The 22,706-nt window shown below is 35.4% G+C and overlaps 2 protein-coding genes across 2 annotated transcripts; one reads left to right on the top strand and one right to left on the bottom strand.

The window, feature by feature from the left end:
• Positions 1–2,046: 2,046 nt before the first annotated feature.
• Positions 2,047–3,642, bottom strand: LOC102669208 (membrane-associated kinase regulator 5). The gene is made up of 2 exons (XM_006589456.4): positions 2,465–3,642; positions 2,047–2,352 (listed from the first exon to the last, which is right to left on the bottom strand). Exons 1-2 carry the CDS (start codon positions 3,396–3,398, stop codon positions 2,294–2,296), a joined length of 993 nt encoding a protein of 330 aa, XP_006589519.1. The 5' UTR covers positions 3,399–3,642; the 3' UTR covers positions 2,047–2,293.
• Positions 3,643–16,690: 13,048 nt separating this feature from the next.
• LOC100790190 (reticulon-like protein B1) lies at positions 16,691–19,720 on the top strand. The gene is made up of 5 exons (XM_006589455.4): positions 16,691–17,193; positions 18,291–18,471; positions 18,651–18,792; positions 19,057–19,126; positions 19,244–19,720. Exons 1-5 carry the CDS (start codon positions 16,995–16,997, stop codon positions 19,402–19,404), a joined length of 753 nt encoding a protein of 250 aa, XP_006589518.1. The 5' UTR covers positions 16,691–16,994; the 3' UTR covers positions 19,405–19,720.
• The last annotated feature ends 2,986 nt before the right edge of the window (positions 19,721–22,706 follow it).

Genomic DNA, 22,706 nt, shown 5'->3' with positions numbered 1-22,706 from the left:
CTGGTCGTGGACCAATTTCAGATAAATTGCCAACATTGCTGGACACGAAACTGACATCATTATTCTAATTTTTAAACGTGCTTTTATATAATTTACAATAAAACTTTGGTTAAATGATTTATTTAATTTTTTATTTTACTATTTTGCTCAATTTCATTTTTTATTTTGATTAAATTGGTGTGTGATTTAGAAGTGTAAGGAGGACAATCATTTGTGATCTCAAATTATTATTATTATTATATGTAATATATATTTTGAATTGAATCAGGAATTTTAATATTTGAACCTACTAATATGTTAATTTGTATTAAATTATTATTATTATTATATGTAATATATATTTTAAATTTTTTAAAAAATCAAATGTAACTAACTATTGATTACATAAACTTATCGACCTAAATTGAATAAGAATTAATGTATTTTAACCTTTAAAATCAAAGTTGACAATTGTATTGATTGAGATCACTTCACCTGGATTTTTAAAAATATTCTAAATCTATTTATAAAGAGTAGGTTTTGTAATGTTTTATTGGTTTTAATAAAAAAATATTTAAAATTCATCATCACTGTATTTATTGAAACTTCTTATTTCAAATATAATATACTTAATTTTTCATGATCCATGTATAGACAGGAATCAACTAAGTAGAGTAAGGTATGCCATCGATACAAAATTTTCTTTTAAAAAAATCTAACAAAAAACAAATGTATCTGATTTATTTGATAAAAAATTTAGTTTGTAAAAAATATTAGGTTTTAAAAAAAACAAACAGCATTAAATATTTTTTATTCATTAATCCAATTCAACTCAAATCATTTAAAAATGGATTGATTTGATTTTGGACTTTTTTTTCTTAAAAAATGGACCAAAATCAACACTTTTAAATTTAATTAGATTTATCTTGAGTTTGACAAATTAAACCTAACCCTTAATGTGTCATGATCTTTGTTGAACCTGAAAACGCACAGTAGTGCATCCATATGCCTCGTAAGCTTCTCCAATCCTCTCTCCCATCTCCAAACTCTCTTGTTCCCTCTCAATCCCTCACTTCCTTCAATTCTTTCTCACATTTCACCCTCACTTCTTTGTTTCCTCCCCTCTTGTGGTCGCCTTGGCCTCGTTCCATCTAATCCGCTCTCTTCTGGTGTTGTGGGTTGGGTTTGTGATTTTCAAGTTAGATAAAAAGGGAATTAGGGTTGGTGAAAGATGAAATTGGTTTTGAAATTTTGAAATCTTAAATCTAGTTTGATTCTGAAAGTATTACAAGTCACAAAAATCAAACAAGGTCTCATGGGAAAAGTTTGGAATTGGAAACTTGAGTCACGAGATTGGGATTGAAAATCAGGGATTGGAAAAGGAGCGAAGCATGATTGAGTCTCAACTCATACAGAATTGTTTAGCTTGAAAGAAACAAATACAAGACAAAAAAATTTAGTCTAAAAAGATAAAAGAACAAAAATTTAGCCTAAAAAGATCATTTAGTCTAAAAAATTTCTTTTAATTTCTTAACATCCTAGTATTTAATATATTTACATTCGCAAAATTGACCCACGTTTATAGCAGTGTAAAATTTACCCAGTACATTCTCATATCTAGCTGTTTTTCAGAACCGTTTATCATCTAGAAAAACTCCCCCCATCAACATTCTCTACTATTCAGTATAATTTTCTCATCTAATCATATTAGAGTAATTATTTACTTAATAAAAATGATTTTAAAATTCATATTTGAAGCAATTTCTATTTCGCTATTTTAGACTAAACATTAACAGGCAATTAAACTCACCGGTGTCTCAAATTAATTTCACAAAATTCTTGCCATCAAAATACTTCTCTCACATCACTTGTTTGTCACCAGCCATTGCAAGAAGGATGTAAAGAAGAAAGGCATTAGAATTGAGTTGAGATGGAACTTGGAAGTCATCTCAATGATCACAAAATGAAAATGTTGTTGCCTTGAATCATTTGATGGGCATCAAATCAATATCAAAATAAACCTCAAGCAGAGTGCAAAGTGCAAAACCCACACACAGCAGACAGAGATACAGTAGAAGATCCCTTTGATTCTTTTCATAATGCCCCATTAACCATTAATTTACATACATTCACTGACCACCAGGGGAGGGGAGCCTGCCTCCCACACACTCACTAATCATCACAACTATCCCTCTCCCCTCTTTCCCTTTTCTTTACAATGCACTAGATAGATAATACAAAAAAATAACATTTTTTTCTCTTCTCTTCTGTTGTATCAGCTTGAGCTTCTTCTTTCACAACAAAATCCTCAAGATTACACTTTTTCCCCATGTTCACCATCAAATGATTTCCTCACCGAATACATTGATCCTTCTGCAAAAACAAAATCAAATTAAAATTAAAATTACGTTACAACTCATAAATCAGAATAATTAACCTAATTAATTAAATATTTAAATGTAACATTAGTGAAAGAAAAAGTTACCTCTGGAGTTGAAGGACCTTTTGCAGTGAAGGATGGCGCTTTGGATCCCATCAAGCTGCTGCTGCATCGTGTCATCGCTCTTCTTCGCCGGAGAACTAACACCCGCCACCGTCGACGACGCCGACCTACTCTTTCCTAAATGCTTCGAAACCACCCTCATCCCCTTCCCCTGTTTCTCCGTCCTCGAAGAAACAGAGGCGACCGACGGCGACGACGACGGCGACGCCGCATAACCCTCACCGGAGAACCTCACCTTATCACTATACCTCTTAGAAACTTTAACATATAGCGGCTTTATCAGCTTCAGGTACTTCCGCAACACCTCCTTCGAAAACCGCTCCGGCTTCGGTTCTTCCTCGTAGCTCAAACCCCGAACCTTGCTCCCAAAGCTTCTCGTGCTGTTGTCCCTGCTGAGCGCGGGAGAGGAACGAAAATCGTCGACGCTGAGCTTCACCGCAAAGACTTTTGCTTCGTTAACAGAGTGCTCTGTTTTCTGTTGTGGAGGTGTTCTGTTTCGCTTTCGGAACATGAAGATTCTGAAGCTCGGGGCGGACCTGAGAAGCGCAATGGGGGACTGAGGTTTGGAGATAGGTTCGATTGGGAGGACCTTACGTTTGGAGATAGGTTCGGAAGGAGGAGACAGGGGAAGTGGTGTTTTACGCTGAACGCCATTGTCTGTTTTGCTGAGTAAGTTGTCTTTGGAGCCAAGACTTTTGAGTTCGCTTGTTGTCGTTTGTTTTGGGTCGTCGTCGTTTTTGGTTGTGGTGGTGTTGGTGTTGTTTTCTTTGTTGTCGAAATCGAGTGGCGTGAGCTCCAAGTCGAAGAATGAGTCGTCTTCGTCGGATTCGGTGTCGGTTTCAACAACAAGGTGGGGTTCGGAGGTTGTGCTCATGGTGGCGTTTCTCCAGAATTTGAGGAAGTTCAAAGCATCCATGGAAGGGGAAGAATCTGGAGAGAGAGAGAGAGAGAGAGAGAGGTAGAAGAAGAGGGTTCTGTTTTTGGGTGGGGTTGAGTTTTGGGTTTTATAGGGACAGTAAGGTGAATGAACAAAATAAAATAAGAGAGAGAGAGAGAGAGAGAGAAGAGAAGAGGGTTTAGCTTTTCACTTCGTTTAATGGCGCTTGTGTAAGCATTGAATACGGTGCTTTCTTCGGGAATCAGAGGGGGTTTAGCTTTTGCTTTTTGTTTCATTTTGTTCTTTTATTTTATTTTTACGTTTCTAAAATTGATTGTTTTGTTTGTGACCATGTGGTGGTGACTGGTGAAAGAGTGACTAGATAAAAAAATAATTAAAAATATAGTAAAAGGCACTGAGTAATGTACAGTGTCTCTGACCTCAGTCCTTGGACGCATACAGGGTCATGAACGAAGCGTTTCAGTCTTCATCAGAGTTCCACAGGTAAATTTGAAAACTGAGATTTGTTTGGCCCACTTCTGATCCCACCATCAAATACTAATCTCTGCTCTTATATATTCTAGTCCTAGCTATATCTCTGCTTCACAGTGATATAATGCCATTTTTGGCTCAAGATTTTAAATGTAGGGTTATTTTATGTGAAGGTATGGGCCATAATTTATCAAACTAAGCCAAACACTTCAGTTAAAAAGTATGCCCTATTTGATGAGATTTTGAATGATTATAAGATCATTTAACATTTGATTTCAACCCATTGTTTAATTTATTCGTGGTACTCTATTGGTAATTTTAATTTTAATTATAGACAAATCATTAAAGATAACATTAAACTTGTTATTATTATTATGACAATTATAAATTTATACTTGATTTTTTTTTTCTCTTTTTAATTGAACAAGGAATTGGATAAAAGACTGAAAATAGGGGATAGTATCATATGTGGGTCTTAAACTGCATGCAGCATATGCTATTTCTGATGGAGAGAGAGAGGGTGGGTTAGGGGATGGTGAAAGGAAACTTCCAAAAAGGTAGAGGGGAAGAAAAGGAAAAGAAAACGAAAGAGAAAAGGGTTAAAAAAGAAAGGGCTCATAAAAAAGAGAGAAAATGCAGAGCAAAGGAAACGTAAGGGCTATCAACTGCTGCTTTACCATTCTTTCTTTCTTTCTTTACAGAGAGACCAATTAAAAAGAGCTGGTGCAAGTCAGAAAATAGGGTTCTTTTACAAGGCAAAGTCATTTAGGTGCAAAGCTAGAGCACGCATGTTCTGCTGCTTTTAGGACCCCATCCTATGTGACTACACCTATCTTTGAAGAGGTCCAAGTCTTTGTGCCGTTGAATGAGCACAAGGGTCCAAGTCTTTTGCTTCTAAAGGTTTGACTTCTTGTTAACTCCGTTTCGCTACTCTTGCACTCTTCTTTTTTTTATTGTGTTGCAAAAAATGCTTGTAAAAGGTTTAATGAGAAAATTTGTGAAAAAAATATATATAAAATGCAAGATGTAAAACAAGAATTATAAATTAATCCGCTACAATTTAGATTTTGGCAGAAAAAAATGTGAATACTTGGACTTTAATGAATTTCGTGTCCATGAATTATGCTCATACAAATTTTAATTCAAACGGATTGTCTCTAACTAGGTAGAACATCATTCTTTATTTAATTAGCGGCAACATAATTAGTGGGCCTTAAGTAAGAATACTAAACCAACCTCCCAAAGTCCTTATGTTATGCAGGACTATTTTGAGCACATTTCCAAATCAATTAGTACCCCGCAGCTAATGAAAACAATGTTTCAAGCATCATGGCTTACTTTTATATATATCCTCCATACCTGCCTGAAATTATTACAAGTTGAGATTGTTAATATTTTTTTTTCTTTCTAATGCTTGGGAATTCTAAGGGATTTCATAGGGTTGGTCCCGTATCTAGTAGGGATTATTAGCTGTTGAGACACTGTTTAATTCAATCAGAGACAAAATTTAATGAATATTAAAAAAATGAAAGTATCTAGAAAATCTCTTATTATAATTATACGACATAGTCATCAACATCAATCATTAATTGAAAAAAGGGAAAAATTTCCCAGAAAGTGAAAGATGAAAATGATGGAATCATATATAACCAAGAAATAATGTTTTTGGTGTAACAAAAGAAAAGTGAAAAAGGCAAGACAAAATTTTAATGCATTGTATTTGTATGGACCTGAACTTGCATCACCTAGTGTCCTACAGATCATAACCCTAAAAGCTGCATTATATGTGTGTATACTTGGGAATAATGTTGATCTTGCGTAGTTTGGAATATTTTGTGGTCCTCATCGAATTGCTTAAGTTTTTTTTCCTTAAGATTCCCTCTGATGCAGTGACAACGGAAAATCACTATCTTAACTGCTTATCAATCTTTTACACAGCCACACACACGGCCTTCACAACAAACATGCTACAACCATAACCAAGCTCAAATTTTACATCTGAAAGGTACCTTTCAAGTTTCAAAGGGTTCTGAGCCAGAATATTGAACTATAGTGACTCCTAACCCAGAAAAATATATATTATAGACTTAAATATAATTTTAAGATCTCTCATAAATAATTAAACTTTATTCAGATTTTTTACTACATTTATTTATTATTTTGAGTTTATGATATATTAAAAAAATGATAAATGTTACCTTACAAACTGATATTTTCTATACTTTCAACTATTATAATGATATCGCCTTATTACTTAATAAATAACATAGATTCAAAATTAAAATTTTAATATATAAAAAACTCACAACATTTTTTTTTATTAAGAAACCAAAATAAAACTCAATTATTTATCAGAAAGTTTAAACATATATTTAAACTTACATTATATTATGTATCTATCCTAAAAACATATGTTTAAACTTATATTATATTATCTATCTATCCTAAAACCATGTTCTTTTTTACCAAGGTGCGGACTCAATAAAGAGGAAAAGAATTTAATCATTCATAAGATTCTAGTACTACAGGGAGATATTCTGATATTCATTTGACTGGTAATAGTTTAAAGTAAATATAGTTGCATGATGATCTTGGTCGTATTAGAATTGGATAAGAACAAGGTATTGTACCCACAGTGTAAGGGTGTGTGATGTTACATAAAAGTTTTATTTTTTCTTATCCCCTCACCTCTTGCCAATTTCAAAAGGAAATCTGTCTGGTTTATGGCTAGCACGACACGGGGTTGATTCCTCTTACTTCGGCAGAATTTATTGCTGGGTCTACGAAGATTGAATGTATTTTTTAAGCTTACTAGACTATATATTATGATATGAGATCTTAAGGACATTTTGTTTTGTTGCTTTGTTTTGTTCCGTGATTTATTTATTTATTATTTCCTTTTTTAAATCTTACTCTGCATATTTTTAACATAAACTGAACTCAAGGTTTTTAAAATAAAGTAGTTAATGCTTCTCTTTCTCTAGATGTAGATTAAGCTGCTTTAATGATACTACTGTTGGCTGCGAGAGTAGATTCATTCAACGAAAATTTGGAATGCTGATAAATCTTAATTATTATGAGAAGACTCTTTCAAAAGCCATAGTGATTTGTAGCTTAACTCCGTAAGAATACCCCAGACCATTGTCACAAAATTATTGTTTTCTTAACCCATTGTTAATTCTAGGTCTCTTTCTGTACCTATAATGAATTTAGCCAACATTACAATTTGGACCTTATCTAGTAAACACATGCATGCAAAATTGTAATTGGCATTTTTCTTGACGAATGATCGTAGAAGTTAAGTTAAATCGGTACCGGTTAAATTTGAATTCGAACATTCAATTTGAATTTTGTAAAACTAACATCGTTCCAAATTCTTAATTTTCTTGTTCAAATTGATGGTCGCCAGTATGACATTTGTGTTGGTTCTGTTCCGGTGGTTGGTTGTGGCACTTTCTGTCGCTATTAGGACAATAAAAATTGGATCAATTGGTCAAATGATTCTCCCTTGCAGAAATTTCTAAGTGGGGTCTTCATGCTCCATACTAGTGGGGACAAGAACAGAATTTGCAACCATAAAGTTTTGTGTGGTTTTCAGCACCAAACTAAAATAAGAAATTAGAAGCTTGCCAAGTATTGTAGAGAAATTTGTGTCTTTGCATGTTCATATATAGAAAGGAGAATATAGGTGGGTGGAATTGATATTTTGTGTGTGTTCCATTTGGTAACCTCCTTGGCTCCTTTGACTGGATACTGTGAGAACTGAATACATGGTCCTTTTTCACTTAGATTAATGCGAATTGGGTATGTGATTTCAGATGAACATGGACAAGTCATGTTCTTTAACTGTTACAAAATGGCTTGCAATTAATTAAAGAAAATTGAATTAATCATATGAATAGTGGATCTTTGGAGCATGTGGAGACTGGAAGATAAGTGACAGATGAAATTTTGTTTTTATATTTTGGGTGAGGCGTGACAGAATAGATGAAATAAATATAAGAAATATGATCATTAAGATGTGATGGAGAAATTAATGAAGGGATATTATAAGAATGAGTAGAAGGATTTTTAGAAATTAGAAAATGGTGTGGGGGCGGCAGGTTAGGATATGGCACCATGTGGGTAACGCACCAAAACGCATGTCAACTACGACTAGTAAATGCTGTACTCATTGGTCAAAATAGAAAGAAAAAAAATTGCTTACGAAATCTAATTTATCAAATTCATTGAAGGATGGATAATCGGCCAAGAAAGATTGAAATGTGAATGGAGATTGTTAGCTTGCGTTTACTAGGAAGTGACTATGATTTATGAAGCTGGCAGTTTAATATCAGAGCCATATATGGTTATGAGACTCTCATGTTATTTTTTTTTATTTCTAATCAACAGATCTTAAATTGTCCCAGTCTATTAAATTTAGGATATATTTATTTGTGTTTTATTTTTCAAAATTTTAAAAAATCATTTTGTGATACCATTTTAAAAATAATTTTTAGAAAGTAGGTGAGGGAAAAGGATGTGAGGGTACGTACAAGCAAGAACGTAACTTGGAAATTTTGATTTTTTATTTTTAAAACTGAAGAAAAAATTATTTTTAAAATACAAAACATTTTTCAAAAACAGGAAACAAATAAAGTTGTAGTTTAAATTTTAATTTTTTTTTTGTTGTTTTAAATTCTTACAAACACTAGAAAACCAACCAATTATTGAAAATTGACGATCCTATTGCATTTGTGTCTATTGTGATTAAATCAACAAGACTGAGATCAGGAGCTATCAAACCAAGATTGAGAGAGAAGATCACTATCATTCAACTCTGCACTGTACGATACACTTCATTTACAACTTCTTATAGTTCAGCCTAAAACAATTGAAGTCTCTTGGCAATAAAGAAAAATTGTCTTGATGAAATATAAGAAAGATATGAAGACTGAAGAAATAAATTTTACTGGAAAATAATACACGCAAAAAAGGGCGTTGGAGCTTTCTTAATTTTTCCCGCAATTCACAAACTAGATAATAACATTCGCTAATTTAAGCTCTCCTATTTATCCAAGTTAAAATCTGTCACCTCCTTAAATCTTCATAAGACCAGAAAATAAACAACTCATGTTTTTTCCCTGTTTCACAACAGATAAACTTAATTTTATTACAGGTAATAAACTGTCACCAAGAACTCTTAAAAGAACAAGAGAACTTACCTAAACACCTAATAAACTTTGACTATCGAAAACCTTAACAATTAAGCCTATTTGTGAATACGCTTCATAATAATAATAATAATTCGATCAGCCTACTATATGTTAACCTATTTTCCTTGAATATATATATATAACCTATTTTTGTCCAAAGTTTTTATGACTTGAAAGTTAAAACCCACTTTAAAGTTAAAGTTTAAAATAGAGATTTTAAAAACAAAGTAGAAATTATTTAATAGTTTTAGCTTAAAAAAAAAATTCTAGCTTTAAAGCTTTTTTAATTGTATACAGGGAGGAAGAGAAAAGTTAAGGCGTGAAATTTATTTTTAATACTATTTCGCTTAACTTTTTTTTAAAGCTTTACCTCCCTTTTTATAAAAATGTAAACAACTGAATTTTTCAACACTTCTTGATAGCTCTGGATTTCGAGGTCCAGACCCCTCCACAGAAGAGATGAGAAAGAAGAAGGTAATTAAGGGAAAATATCTTCTCATTCCTTATGCTTTATTTACATGATATCATATAGATGATCTAGTAATAGAATTATGCTGAGCTGTCTTTCTGGAATAATTCTAGAATATGCATATAACAGAATTGCTTGTCATTATCCTTTGAATGAGTATATATTCGTAATTTTCCTATTTGTTAGGCATAAGGCTAAGTATGATGAAGTATATTGTTCTGTTTCCCTCTTAAACATAATCCTTTAGATAATTGGGCTTGATAACCTTCCTTTTGGGCTTTCCTTCTCTTTGCACCCCTCTATCCTCTTCTTCCCTCTTACTCAGATCATCTTCTTCCTCAGCGTCTTCCTTCCCAAGCTCTGTGTCCTCTGTACTCGTATCATCCCTCGGCCCTTGCAGGATCACCTTGTCCTCAAGGTGATAATCCTGGCAAAGCTGATGCCAATCTTCCCATGACGTTTCCTCCGGTGGAAGACCCTGCCACTGGACCAAGACTTGCCACGGACTCTGGGGATCAGAGGTTTCCCGACGAAAATCCAGGATAGAGAGGGGAGAGACGAGTGGTTGATTTTCATGGAAAGTGGCTGGTAAAGGCAGAGGGGATGAGGAATCTGGATCCCCGCGAAAGGGCTTAAGCTTCGAGCAATGAAACACGGGGTGGAGCCGGACCCCCTCTGGTAGCGCTAGACGATATGCCACGGGTCGGAGCTTAGCAACAACTTGAAAGGGACCATAATAGCGACGGGCTAGTTTCTCATTCGTGTGGTGCTTATCTTTTGCAGAAAATTGACGGTAAGGACGAAGGCGGACCAAGACCCAATCACCAACGGTGAACTGTACATCCCGACGATGTTGATCAGCATAAAGTTTCATCTTGCTTTGAGCTTTCAGCAACTTTTTGCGAACCAACTGGAAGGTAGTGTCTCTATCAGTTAAGATTTCCTCCACTGCCTCAATTTTAGAAGACCCCGCAAGATAATCGGGAAAATTGAAGGGCTTCCGGCCGAAAGTAATCTCATAAGGGGTGGTGCCCGTGCTGGCCATCCAAGAGGTATTGTGCGACCACTCAACCCATGGTAATAATTTTCCCCAGCTTGTCGGTTTCCTGTGGACAAACGCACGCAGATACTGCTCTACTACTCTATTTAAGACCTCCGTCTGCCCATCGCTTTGTGGATGATATGTAGAACTCATCCGAAGCTGGGTACCACTGGATTTAAATAATTCTTGCCATAGCTGACTAATGAAGAGAGGGTCACGGTCCGAAACGAGGCTCCGGGGAAGGCCGTGTATCTTCACCACTAAGTCCAAAAAGAGCCGAGCGACAGCAAGAGCGGTGTGGCTTTGAGGGAGCATGCCCAAGTGGATGCCTTTCGAGAAGCGATCCACGACAACGAGAATCGTCGTGTTGCCCCGATACGGTGGTAACCCACATATGAAATCCAAGGATAAGTCCGACCAAGGTTGAGTGGGAACAGGGAGAGGGCAGAGAAGTCCAGCTGTTTTCTTAGTCTCATATTTGGTGACCTGGCAGTCAACGCAGGTTGCAATGAAGCGCATGACGTCATCTCGTAGACCAGTCCAATAGAAATTGGTGGTGAGACGAGCTACCGTTTTCGCGACGCCGGCGTGGCCCCCCGTAGGGGTGGCGTGGTACTCTGTGAGCAAGGTCTTGATGATTGGTATGTCCGACGGCAACTAGATGCGGCCCTTATATAGCAGAAGCTTGTTGGCAATGGAGAAATCAGGGTGTTTGTCGGGAGTATCCCGTACCTCTTGGAAGAGATGTTGGAAAGAAGAATTCGCAGCAAGCTGGGTATGAAGCTCCTCCAGAAAGGTGAGACATGGAACAGAGAGGATGAGGAGGGCCTGAGAGGGGTTTTCCGGCAAACGGGATAGTGCGTCTGCGGCCTGATTGTGACTGCCGGAGCGATATTGGATCTGGTAGTCGTAGCCCATTAACCTTGCAAGGTAAGTATGTTGTTCAGGTGTTTGAACAACCTGACTCATCAATTCTTTTAAGCTCCGATGGTCTGTTAAAATAATAAAGCTATGGCCAAGGAGGTATTGCCGCCACTTCTTCACGGCGGCCGTGATGGCAAACAGTTCTCTAACATAAGTCGAGGCTCGAAGCAACTTTGGACTAAAAGGCTTGCTAAAGTAAGCTATGGGATGGCCCCGTTGGGACAATACAGCCCCCATTCCGATTGCAGACGCATCAGTTTCAATTGTAAAAGGCAATTGAAAATCAGGGAGAGAAAGGACCGGAGCGGAGATTAGAGCCTGTTTCAAAGTGTCAAAAGCTGCCTGAGTGGAGGAGTTCCACTGGAGAGGTTCAACCGTGGTGGCCTTTACAAGCGGGGCGGCAATGGTGGCATAACCCTGAATGAACCTGCGGTAGAATCCGGCGAGGCCAAGAAAACTCCGTAGAGCACGGACTGAACGTGGTATTGGCCACTGAGCAATGGCATCAAGCTTCGAAGTGACAGGTTGAACACCTCTGTGTGAGACCAGATGACCCAAATATTCGACTTCTGACTGCGCAAAGAGGCATTTGGAGAGCTTAAGCACAAAATGATTCTCATAGAGTATCTGAAATGTGGCCTGAAGATGACGTAAGTGATCGCTGAGGGAACCGCTATAGATGAGAATGTCATCAAAGAACACGATGATGAATCGCCGGAGATACGGTCGGAAAAGAGTGTTCATGGTTGCCTGGAATGAAGAAGGCGCATTACACAAACCGAAGGGCATCACTTTGAATTCAAAGTGGCCGTGATGCGTCCTGAAGGCTGTTTTCGGGATGTCTTCCGGTTGCATGCGTATCTGGTGATACCCCTGCAACAATTCCAATTTGGAAAAGCAAGACGCACCGCCGAGCTCATCCAGAAGCTCATCGATCGTCGGAATCGGAAAACGATCTTTGATGGTCAGGGCATTCAATGCGCGATAGTCCACGCAGAAGCGCCATGTGTTATCAGACTTCTTTACCAATAATACCGGCGACGAGAAAGGGCTCTTGCTGGGTTGAATTAAGCCCCGTTGAAGCATAGTTTCCACCTGAGCTTCGATTTCGCGTTTCTGGTAATATGGATACTTGTATGGCCGGACATTCACTGGTGTCGCATGTGGAAGAAGGTGAATTTGATGGTCCGTGTCTCTTGCCGGCGGAAGAGTGGTGGGGTCTTGAAAGAGAATGGCGAATTGATGAAGAAGATGTTGAACCTGAGGGTCAACGGGCTTGGTCAATGGTTGTGCGGAATCCACCGGAAGCACTGTGATGTGGAAGTAGAGACTCTATGGTTGATGGCGGCAGACACGCCGGAATTGTGGGGACGATAAGAGTTCCCTGTGGGCGTCGGGGTCGCCGCGGAGCTCCACGAACCTGTCATCATGAAAGAATTGCATGGTGAGCTTTGTATAATCAGTTAAAACTGGGCCCAAGGACTGTAACCATTGGACACCCAAGATAATGTTAGCGCCGGCAATGGGTAGGACATATAAGTCCATGGTGAACGAATGATGTTGAAGGACGAGGGTGGTGGAACTGCAAATCGTATGGCATTGCAGATGTTGCCCATTTCCTACCATGACCTTTAATGGGCTGGTTGATTGACAAGGAAGGCCCAATTGGTGAACGAGTGGCTCCTGGATGAAATTGTGGGTGCTCCCACCGTCAATGAGCACCAGGACGGGAACGCCGGAGATGGTGCCGAGGAGTCTCAAGGTCTCGGGTGCAAGATGACCCGCTAAAGAGTTGATGCTGAGGTGGGCCGGTGAGTCGGGTCCATCCAATGGGCCGGGTAGCGGGTCGGGAGGGTCTGGTGGATTTATATTAGAACCCGCGGGGTCAAGGGGGTCTTCATCATCTGCTATCAGTAGATGAACCCTAGGGGCGCATCTATGGCCCTTGTGAAATTTCTCATCACATGAGAAACACAGGCCGCGCTCACGGCGCGACGCCAGTTCCTCCGAGGTCAGGCGACGAAACATCGGTGGCGGTTGCGGGTTAGGACGTGGCGGCAGAGGAAGCAAAGGGGGAAGGGTGGAGGCGCGCGGAGGTGTGTAGGTTGGGAGCGGTGAAGTCTGCGGTGGGGCTACAGGGGGTAGCTGAAGAGGGCGAGGTCGGTTGGGTTGGCGGAAATCGAAGCGGAGGTCGCGCAACTTCTCCTCGTGGAGACGCGCAAGACCCGCCGCTTGTGCCACCGTAAGCGGTTGGTTGATCATCACCTCGCGACGAATCTCCGGCGCAAGGCCAGAAACGAAGCAGCTTAAAAGGAACGGAGCAGGGAGGCCGACGACCCTGTTCGCGAGCTCCTCGAACTCAGATAAGTATTCTGCAACTGTGGTCTTCTGAATGAGCTTGAATAGGGATCCTGAGGGATCCTCGTAATTGGACGGAGCAAACCTGGTCTGTAAGGCCTGTAGAAATACGGGCCAAGAGGTGAATTGGCCGTTGCTTGACATCCATTGGAACCAAGCAAGGGCCCGTCCCTCCATATAAAACGCAGCAATGGTAATACGATCAGAATCGGGAGTGCCGTGATACTCAAAGAATTGAGTAATTTTAAAAATCCAGCCCATAGGATCAGTTCCATCGAATCTCGGAACGTCTAATTTCATTCGGTGTGTGTGTGCAGGAATCGGACTGCGAGGAGGAAAAGGGGAAGAAGCGGATGGAGTCACATGCTGCAAAAGGTCCTCAATGCGGGAAGCGAGGCGGTCTAAGGCTGCCTCGACACGATCAGTACCAGAATCAGCCATGGAAGCGGAAGGGCAATGAAAGCACCAGTGATAGCTCTGGATTTCGAGGTCCAGACCCCTCCACAGAAGAGATGAGAAAGAAGAAGGTAATTAAGGGAAAATATCTTCTCATTCCTTATGCTTTATTTACATGATATTATATAGATGGTCTAGTAACAGAATTATGCTGAGCTATCTTTCTGGAATAATTCTAGAATATGCATATAACAGAATTGCTTGTCATTATCCTTTGAATGAGTATATATTCGTAATTTTCCTATTTGTTAGGCATAAGGCTAAGTATGATGAAGTATATTGTTCTGTTTCCCTCTTAAACATAATCCTTTAGATAATTGGGCTTGATAACCTTCCTTTTGGGCTTTCCTTCTCTTTGCACCCCTCTATCCTCTTCTTCCCTCCTACTTAGATCATCTTCTTCCTCAGCGTCTTTCTTCCCAAGCTCTGTGTCCTCTGTACTCGTATCACTTCTTTTCAATTATATTTAACCTAATTCTGCTTTTAAGGAGAAAAATTAAAAATACCAAAAAAGTGGGGTGAAATACTAGTTTAAGATTGAAATCGAGTATTTTAAAACAAAAAGACCTGTATGTATTTGAAGAAAATAAAGAGATTTATTTTTATATATACAAAGGTGGTAAAACAAAAATGACCTCTGATATCTGGTGGGGGAAAAAAACAGAGAACATGTACTACGCTTCAAACTTTGCTTAATTGGAGCATTTTACAATAAAGTCTTCGTTTATAATAACTCTAGTAAGAATACTTTATATTATTCGAATCATTTTTAAAAAATAGAAAAATAATTCAATATAACTTTTTATATAAAAAAAAAAACTAGGTTATTAATAGCAATACATCTCCTGCATTGCAAAGGAAAGCTCGTCAGAAATCATGGATATGGCAACGGTGCAAGCATTGAAGATGGCAGTCAAAAAGCAAGATGAGAACAATGAAAAGGAAACTAGGTAAATCTCCTCTGTCTAAGTTGACCACTTTTGTTTTAATGTAATTGCATCATGCACGCTTATAATTAAGTTGGGGAAGAAGCAGTGAAGCACCATCAGGAATTTATTTTCATCACACCCTCCGGAACCTTGTGAGTTCTGACTGCTATTTTTCTTTCCCAAAGCCTAAAGACTCTTACTCTTGGTCTTTCCCTTCCTGCTTTTACTACCATCTTTTTCTTATTAATGACCCTGGCTTTAGTTCTGTTTTTAATTGTTATTTTTCTCTTACTCATCTAAGGTAATTGAACATTTTGTGCTTCAGATTTGGATTCTTAGATCAGCTTTTTTATGGCAAAAAAAAAAAAAAGGTGAATCTATTTGAAATAAAGATTGACATTTCAATTATGTTGAGACTCTAACTCCTACCATACCAAACAGATCCCAGTTAGATAAGTTTTATTTGAACTTAAATGAGAAGTTTTATGGCAGGTTTATCTAGTAAGAGTTGGGCATATTTTTATTTGTTATTTTTATTTTTGGATGATTTCAAAATTTCAAATAACTACGTAAGTTAAACCGCATCTTACTAAGGAAATAAGCCTCACGCGAAGGAGAGGAAACACGGTCAATAGTCTATTTTTACTAGAAGAATGCCAATAATACGTTCTTACTAACAGTTTTTTTAATAAAATTACAAAATTAGGAAAAAATGATTAAATATAATAAAAGTCCTAAAAAAATCATCATTTTTAGTAAATTTGAATCAATCAAAGAAAATATATTTAAAATGAAAAGTTATGTTCGTACTTCATAGTATTTCTCTTCTCTCTCTTTTTTTTCCTCAAAAGATAAGATTTTGGTTAACAAAATTCTTTCATATAGTTGCATAGATCTTTAGCTATGTTGGGCCCCCAAAGAAACTCGTTTCCTTCAAACTTTAAACTCAGCCCATCATTTATGGCAACTGAATGGCATGGGAATTTAGGCCCAGAACATAAGATTTGATTAAAAAATAAGTGATTAATTCATTTAGGGAAATAATAAAATTATAAAGTTAATTTGGAGCTAAGACTTAAATAGAAGCGGCGCAGATCTAATCCAGCCAAAATTATACAACAAAACACAAAGAAACCGTTCATAATCTGCAACTTTGAAGAACATAAATTTAATGTTTATGTTTGGATGAGTGTTAATAAAATTAATTTTAGTTAATGTTGATTTTAAAATGATATGATTTATATATAGATGTTTTTATTATGAAAGAATATTAATAGTGAAACTCAATTTTTTTATTCATTGTAAAAGTTATTTGAAATTGTTTTAACTGATAATCAACTTTACACTCAGAATTGATTTTTTAATATGAAATTAAATATGCGGGCTAAGAAAAAAAATTACATATTAGTGCCTCAATCATTCAGTGGCCTTGAATGGTGAACAACTTCGATTGAAGCGCTAAGACTTTTATTTCTTTCTTATCAATAGGAATGAAACTTAGGTATATGATGTATTTAAACTCAAATAAATATAAGAAAAAGAAAAATTAGTGGCACACTTGATTAAGTGGTCTTGAATGGTGAAGAGTTTATATATTAAACTGAAGTGAAAGATTTCCGTTATTCATTCCTAACCACCATTCCGAGCTTGAGGCTCGGACTCAACAATCCGAGAAATATAAATAGAGGCGCTTCAGTGAAACTCGCTTCTTCTCTGCGACTCCTTCGTTCCTTCCTTCCTTCCTTAGTTTCATTCTTCGTCTCATTATCCATGGCGTCAGGGGACACAGATTCCTTCAGCGATAAGGTAGAAGAGAAGTTCCACGACCACAACTCCGATTCCGATTCCTATTCCGATTCCGATGACGACCACAACAACAGGCCGCCGCCCAAGACCACCGTTTCCAACAACGTTTACCGCCTCTTCGGTCGCGATCAGCCCGTCCACAAGGTCCTCGGCGGCGGAAAACGTAACTCCTCGCTCCTCGATCTCCATCGCTAACGTATCTGCATTCATTACTTTTTATTTCATTCCTCATTGTTTATCTTCTCGTGTTATACATTAATCACTCGTCGCGTCTGTTTCGTCTTTGATCGGAGAAGTTACGTGTATGATAGAAAACTCTTAACTCTGATTTCTACAGCGACGTGTATGATCTGAGACTCGCGTTAGAATATTTTTTTACATTGTCATATATCGAAGCGTAACGACCTCATATTGTTGTTGGTGATGGCGGTGTTCTGTTAATCGCATTTGATATTAATTTGATCATCTTGGCGAGGAGGCGTAAATGTCAATTGTTGTTAGATTAGATTAGATATTTACGAATGCTTGATTTATATTGAGTTTTTGGATTTTTATTGTGCCATCGTCGTAGCTATAATTAAATCAATTTAATCAACTTTTTTTTTTTAATTTTATTAAAATATATTGGCTCTGTAATCTAATTTTTTTTATATAATTTAATATGATTGATTTTTGTAAAAATTACTTTCAAATATATGTAGATCATTTTTAATTGGTTGATAATATATACTTACAAGAATATCAAAGTTAAACTTCATTTTTTTTATTATAAAAGTCACATTTTATATAAATTTATGTAATAATGTAGTTGTATATATTAATCAAATTTGGATCGAAGCTATATAGGAAGGTTTCTTTTTTCTGTGTATCCAAAACTGTTGGCATAAATTTTTGCTGAGAAAATAGATGGAGCAGTGTCAAAAATTACAATTATGATGAAAGGAAGGAATATTGCTTGGTGACTTTGGTTTATTATATTATAAGGAGACAATATTTTGCTTGTCAGCGTGTATTTCTTATGTTCCATTCAGTCTCTTGTTGAAGGTTGTCTGCGAAACCTTTTGATACATCATTCCATATTAGCTGCACTGTGGGGTTGGCTTTTAATGTTATCCTACACTGTATTATTGGAAAGGAATTTGGAATTTATCTATCCACTTTGCGTAGAACAAATCCCTTCTGATAAATAAAATCTATTCACTTTTGGAAATAAATCCAATCCATCTAGTCATTATGTTGCATTACATGTGTCCCTTGCAGCTGCTGATATTTTGCTATGGAGGAACAGGAGAAGCACTGGAGTCGTACTTGGTGCAGGCACTGCCTTCTGGATTTTCTTTGAGTTGATGCAATACCACCTCATAACTTTTATTTGCCATTTATTGATTGTGTCTCTCGCGGCACTTTTCTTGTGGTCCAATGCATCTGTCTTTATCCACAAGTAAGCCATTAAAAATTTTATACTGTTTTTCGTCAAGTTAATTTGGTGTCCTTCAAAATATGAGTGAAAAAAAAATCAGGATCTTTAGCTTTAAAATCCATGCACTCCTAATAGTAAATTGTTATATCTTGTTTCTTAATATGTGCACTTCCGTTTGGTCTTGACATTTTCTAAATTAGGTCTTCACTGCACATCCCTCATGTAGCACTTCCTGAGGAATGCGTTCATCAGGTTGCTTCTGCTTTAACAATTGAGATTAACCGAGCCTTCGTTATTGTGCGGGAAATTGGAACTGGGAGAGATTTAAAGAAGTTCCTTAGCGTAAGTTGAATAATTCCTTCCTTCATCCTTATGTGAAGCTCTAATTTTGTGATGAAATCAGTCAAATTCCAATAGATTTCTTTGGATTTTGTGAGAAATTGAGGTTAAACTGAAATTCACCTTTATTCATATCATATTCAATTTTTAATATTGCACAATGCTTTACATAGTCTAGTTTGGTGGTTATGTTTGCCTTCACAGACTTTGTGCAGACAGTAGCAGCTGAAGTAGGACTAATTAAGGTGTTTTTTGTCATGTTACCAGGTTATTGCTGTATTATGGGTTATCTCGGTTATTGGGAGTTGGTTCAACTTCATGACCTTGTTTTACCTATGTAAGAAATGCATATATTACTTCCATTCTTTCCATTGTTACGTGTCTTTATGTTCTATAATTAAAAGGCTATTTTAATGGTATTTTCCTAACATTGAATCCATTTGGGGTGATACAGTTTTTGTGTCACTGTTCACGTTGCCACTGCTGTATGAGAAATATGAAGACCAAGTTGATGCATTAGGAGAGAAGGCAATGATTGAAATCAAAAAGCAGTATGCAGTGTTTGATGCTAAGGTTTTGAGCCAGATACCAATAGCAGGTTTTAAAAAGGATTAGAATACATCATCTCTCAGGTTATTGTTTACTTACGGTGGATATCTGTTTTGTTCAGATGTCAAGTTTCTACACAAGTCTTACCGAAACCCCTCTCCCACTTTTAGTTTTTTTTCCCTCTTTTGGTGAATCTTTTGGTTAATTGAGTGAAATATAGTTTGAGAAATAAAAGTCCACCTAGTCCTGCCTTAATTTTTTAGGATTATCTTGGATTATTTATAAGAGTAGCCTTAAATTAAATGCCAAAGCACCATCATTTTGTTGTATACATTGACTCGATGAACGTGTACCCCATGTCATCTAAGGAAGTGCTTCCCGAGTTCTGTTTGCCTTTTCTTTTTCCTTTTTAGTTGTCACTTTTGTACGTGTACCATCATTTTTTAATTGTGTTGTTCAATAACAGAACTTTCGATGTCAAAAAAAAAAATATACTAGAACTCTCTAATTAGTTGGAAATGGATGACAATAAAACTTAAATATATGATGAATTTGACTGAATTAAAATGCTTGCTGGTTATTCGATGTTTTTTTGGCTATCCATGATAATAATTTCGGGGATATTGCAACTTTGTTTCACGGGTCAGGCAAAAAGAAATGAAAATATTTCAGTTATATTAAAAAGAAATAAAACATATACAAATTTGCTAATTTTTTTAATTTGAGAGATTGTTTAATTTCCCGCATATTAAAATTTGCAAGAAATTTCGTCCAAAATTTGTACTTTTCCTACAACAATTTCGTCGACTACGACGAGCTTGTAATTGCTCCGGTCTCCGGGTTCCAATCAAATAGCTACATGTTTCATTATTATTTATTCTTCAATGTTGTGAATTGTGATGACAAGACACGTTTATATTCATACTTTAAGTACACTATTTTGTCGATCTGGAATCTGTTCTAATGGTATATTTAACTTACCTTACCCGTAGTCAGGTTCGAGACTTGGCATCGAACACAGCCACCTTCTGTGATCATGAGGTACTTAAAAGCTACCTCTCCTTTTTACCGCGGAATTTTATTTTTATTTTTAAACAAATGATAGTGTGTCAAACTGTAAATTTCTTGAGAAAAATTAAAATCACACAATTATTTACTTAACTTTTAAATGGATGAAGCACATCTTTAATTAACCTTTTATTCTAGCTTTATAGTTGTGATTTTTTAATTTGTTAAGAATGAAAAATAATTGAGTGAAAGATTGTTTAATTAAATATAATTATATGTTTTTAAAATTAACATGTTATATATATACTAAACAACGATTACCTAGCACACAAATATACAAATATAGTATATATCTAAGGTTAAATAGTGAAATTCTTCTTAAAAGTGTGGATTGCCAAACAAAAAATTTAAATTTAATTGTTAAATATGTAAAAATATAATAAATTAGTCCTACAAATAATTTAATTACTCTCTAAACTTTAAAACATAACGTCAAATAAATCTTAAAAAAATACAATTTATTGTCTATTTAATCTTTTAACATTATAATTTAATAACAAAATGATTTCATAAATTTAATAGAATTAATTTGTCACACTTTTATATATTTAAAAATTAAATTTATATTTTTCATCATTGATGAATCAATTTGACAACATTATATTTTTAGAAATAAATTTAATTATTTATCTAATATTTAATTATTCTTGCTATTTTTAAATAGTTATGAACTTATGATCATGTACGGTTTAAAATAAATAAATGTTTCCACCCCATTGTCTGTCTAGCCTCATTTAATGATTTATTGTTTCCACTTTCCACCCAATTATTGGGTTCTAGGTGCGAAGTAAGACACCCACAATCCCTAAATCCTTTCAATTCCAATTCATTCAAGTTCAACAACATAACATGCTCTCAAAAGAGGTACTCTGAAAGAAAGTATCTCTCTTTTTCAAATTTTAAATTGGCTGAGTCAAACTATAAAACATGGGAATGAAATGAATGATGCCAGCGATTACAATCAGCTTCATCTTATTATTACCGGAAAAAATGATATAAATATCTCTAATAAAAGTATATAAGAATAGAAATAGTTTACATCAACAATGATTTAAAATCATGATTGACACAGTGATAATAATTTATATTTTTTATCAAGTTGTTTATGATTTAAATAATTATAAAATATTTTTCAAAAAATTATTTGTAGCTTTTTATAAGACCATTTTTTAATTTTTAGATACATTAATTATTCTTTTGTCTACATATGTTTATTTAATTATTGTTTCTTTAAATATTAATAAGAAATAAGTATGTGAATAGATAGAGAAAAATGAATAATTTTAGAATTATAATACAAATAATTATCAAACTTAATATAATAATTATTTTTCTTAAAAAATATGAATTAATTCAAAGAATCTTATAATTAGAAATGGACTGAGTAAACAAAAACACATTATTATATTTGGGTTTTTATGTGGAAATTATTAATATTTGGGTTGCAACTTATCATCCTTACCCGGTTGATGGAATGATTTACTTTTAATTGACTTTTAAAATAATTTAAATATTGATTTATGATTATATAATAATTTAAAATATGAGTATGCATTAAATTCATTTATAAAACTGAAGCGTGTTTGATGATTGTGTTGTTTGGGGATTAAGCTCCTATATTCCAAAAAAAAAATATTACAATTCTTATCTAACATATTTATAAAACTGTCTTTTAATATATTTTTTCTATTTTAAGTAATTATTACCATAATATATTTTATATTAATTTCTTCGTCATTTTAAAAAGTCAAGATTTTTTTATTTCATCATTCTCTCTTAATACTATGTTCGTCCAAACTCTAAATAAGAAAGAACAGCAATTCAGTGAAATATTATTAAGTTAAACATAATTAAATGTCCTTGAAATGAATAATATGTAATAATTTTCCTCCATATATAAATCTATGGCAACAATTATTTTGGAAAGAATGAAAGTATATATTTAACTATTAATTATTCCTCAATAACCATGCCTGTGTGCATTTTTATAATTAAAATCTTTCCATGTTATTGTCTGTCCTCAACCTGGACCAATGGATTTGCTTATTGCAATACCATGTTAATGGTTTCAGGTTCGAGACATGGACAAGTTCAAAACCAAAACAACATCAATCTCACAAATGAGGTACTTTGAAGTACCTCTCTTTCTTAAGCTTGAATTTATGTATTTTATATTATTAATAAAACACTTAAATTAATTGACATTATATTATAAATAATGTTGTTATATATAACACTAAAATTTTTAATTTATATTTAATGTATATATAAATTTACATAATAAATCTTGTGATGGTTAT

The sequence above is a fragment of the Glycine max genome, chromosome 10, assembly GCF_000004515.6.
Source record: "Glycine max cultivar Williams 82 chromosome 10, Glycine_max_v4.0, whole genome shotgun sequence".
Taxonomy (NCBI): Eukaryota; Viridiplantae; Streptophyta; class Magnoliopsida; order Fabales; family Fabaceae; genus Glycine; species Glycine max.
This window is presented reverse-complemented; position numbering and strand designations above follow the sequence as displayed.

Bases quoted from the DNA above. Each gene is read 5' to 3' on its own strand.
- LOC102669208 (XM_006589456.4), bottom strand. From the start codon at position 3,398: ATGGATGCTTTGAACTTCCTCAAATTCTGGAGAAACGCCACCATGAGC. The intron at 2,353-2,464 runs GTAACTTTTTCT...TTGTTTTTGCAG, and splicing joins AAGGTCCTTCAACTCCAGAG to AAGGATCAATGTATTCGGTG.
- LOC100790190 (XM_006589455.4), top strand. From the start codon at position 16,995: ATGGCGTCAGGGGACACAGATTCCTTCAGCGATAAGGTAGAAGAGAAG. The intron at 17,194-18,290 runs GTAACTCCTCGC...TGTCCCTTGCAG, and splicing joins GGTCCTCGGCGGCGGAAAAC to CTGCTGATATTTTGCTATGG. The intron at 18,472-18,650 runs GTAAGCCATTAA...TTTCTAAATTAG, and splicing joins GCATCTGTCTTTATCCACAA to GTCTTCACTGCACATCCCTC.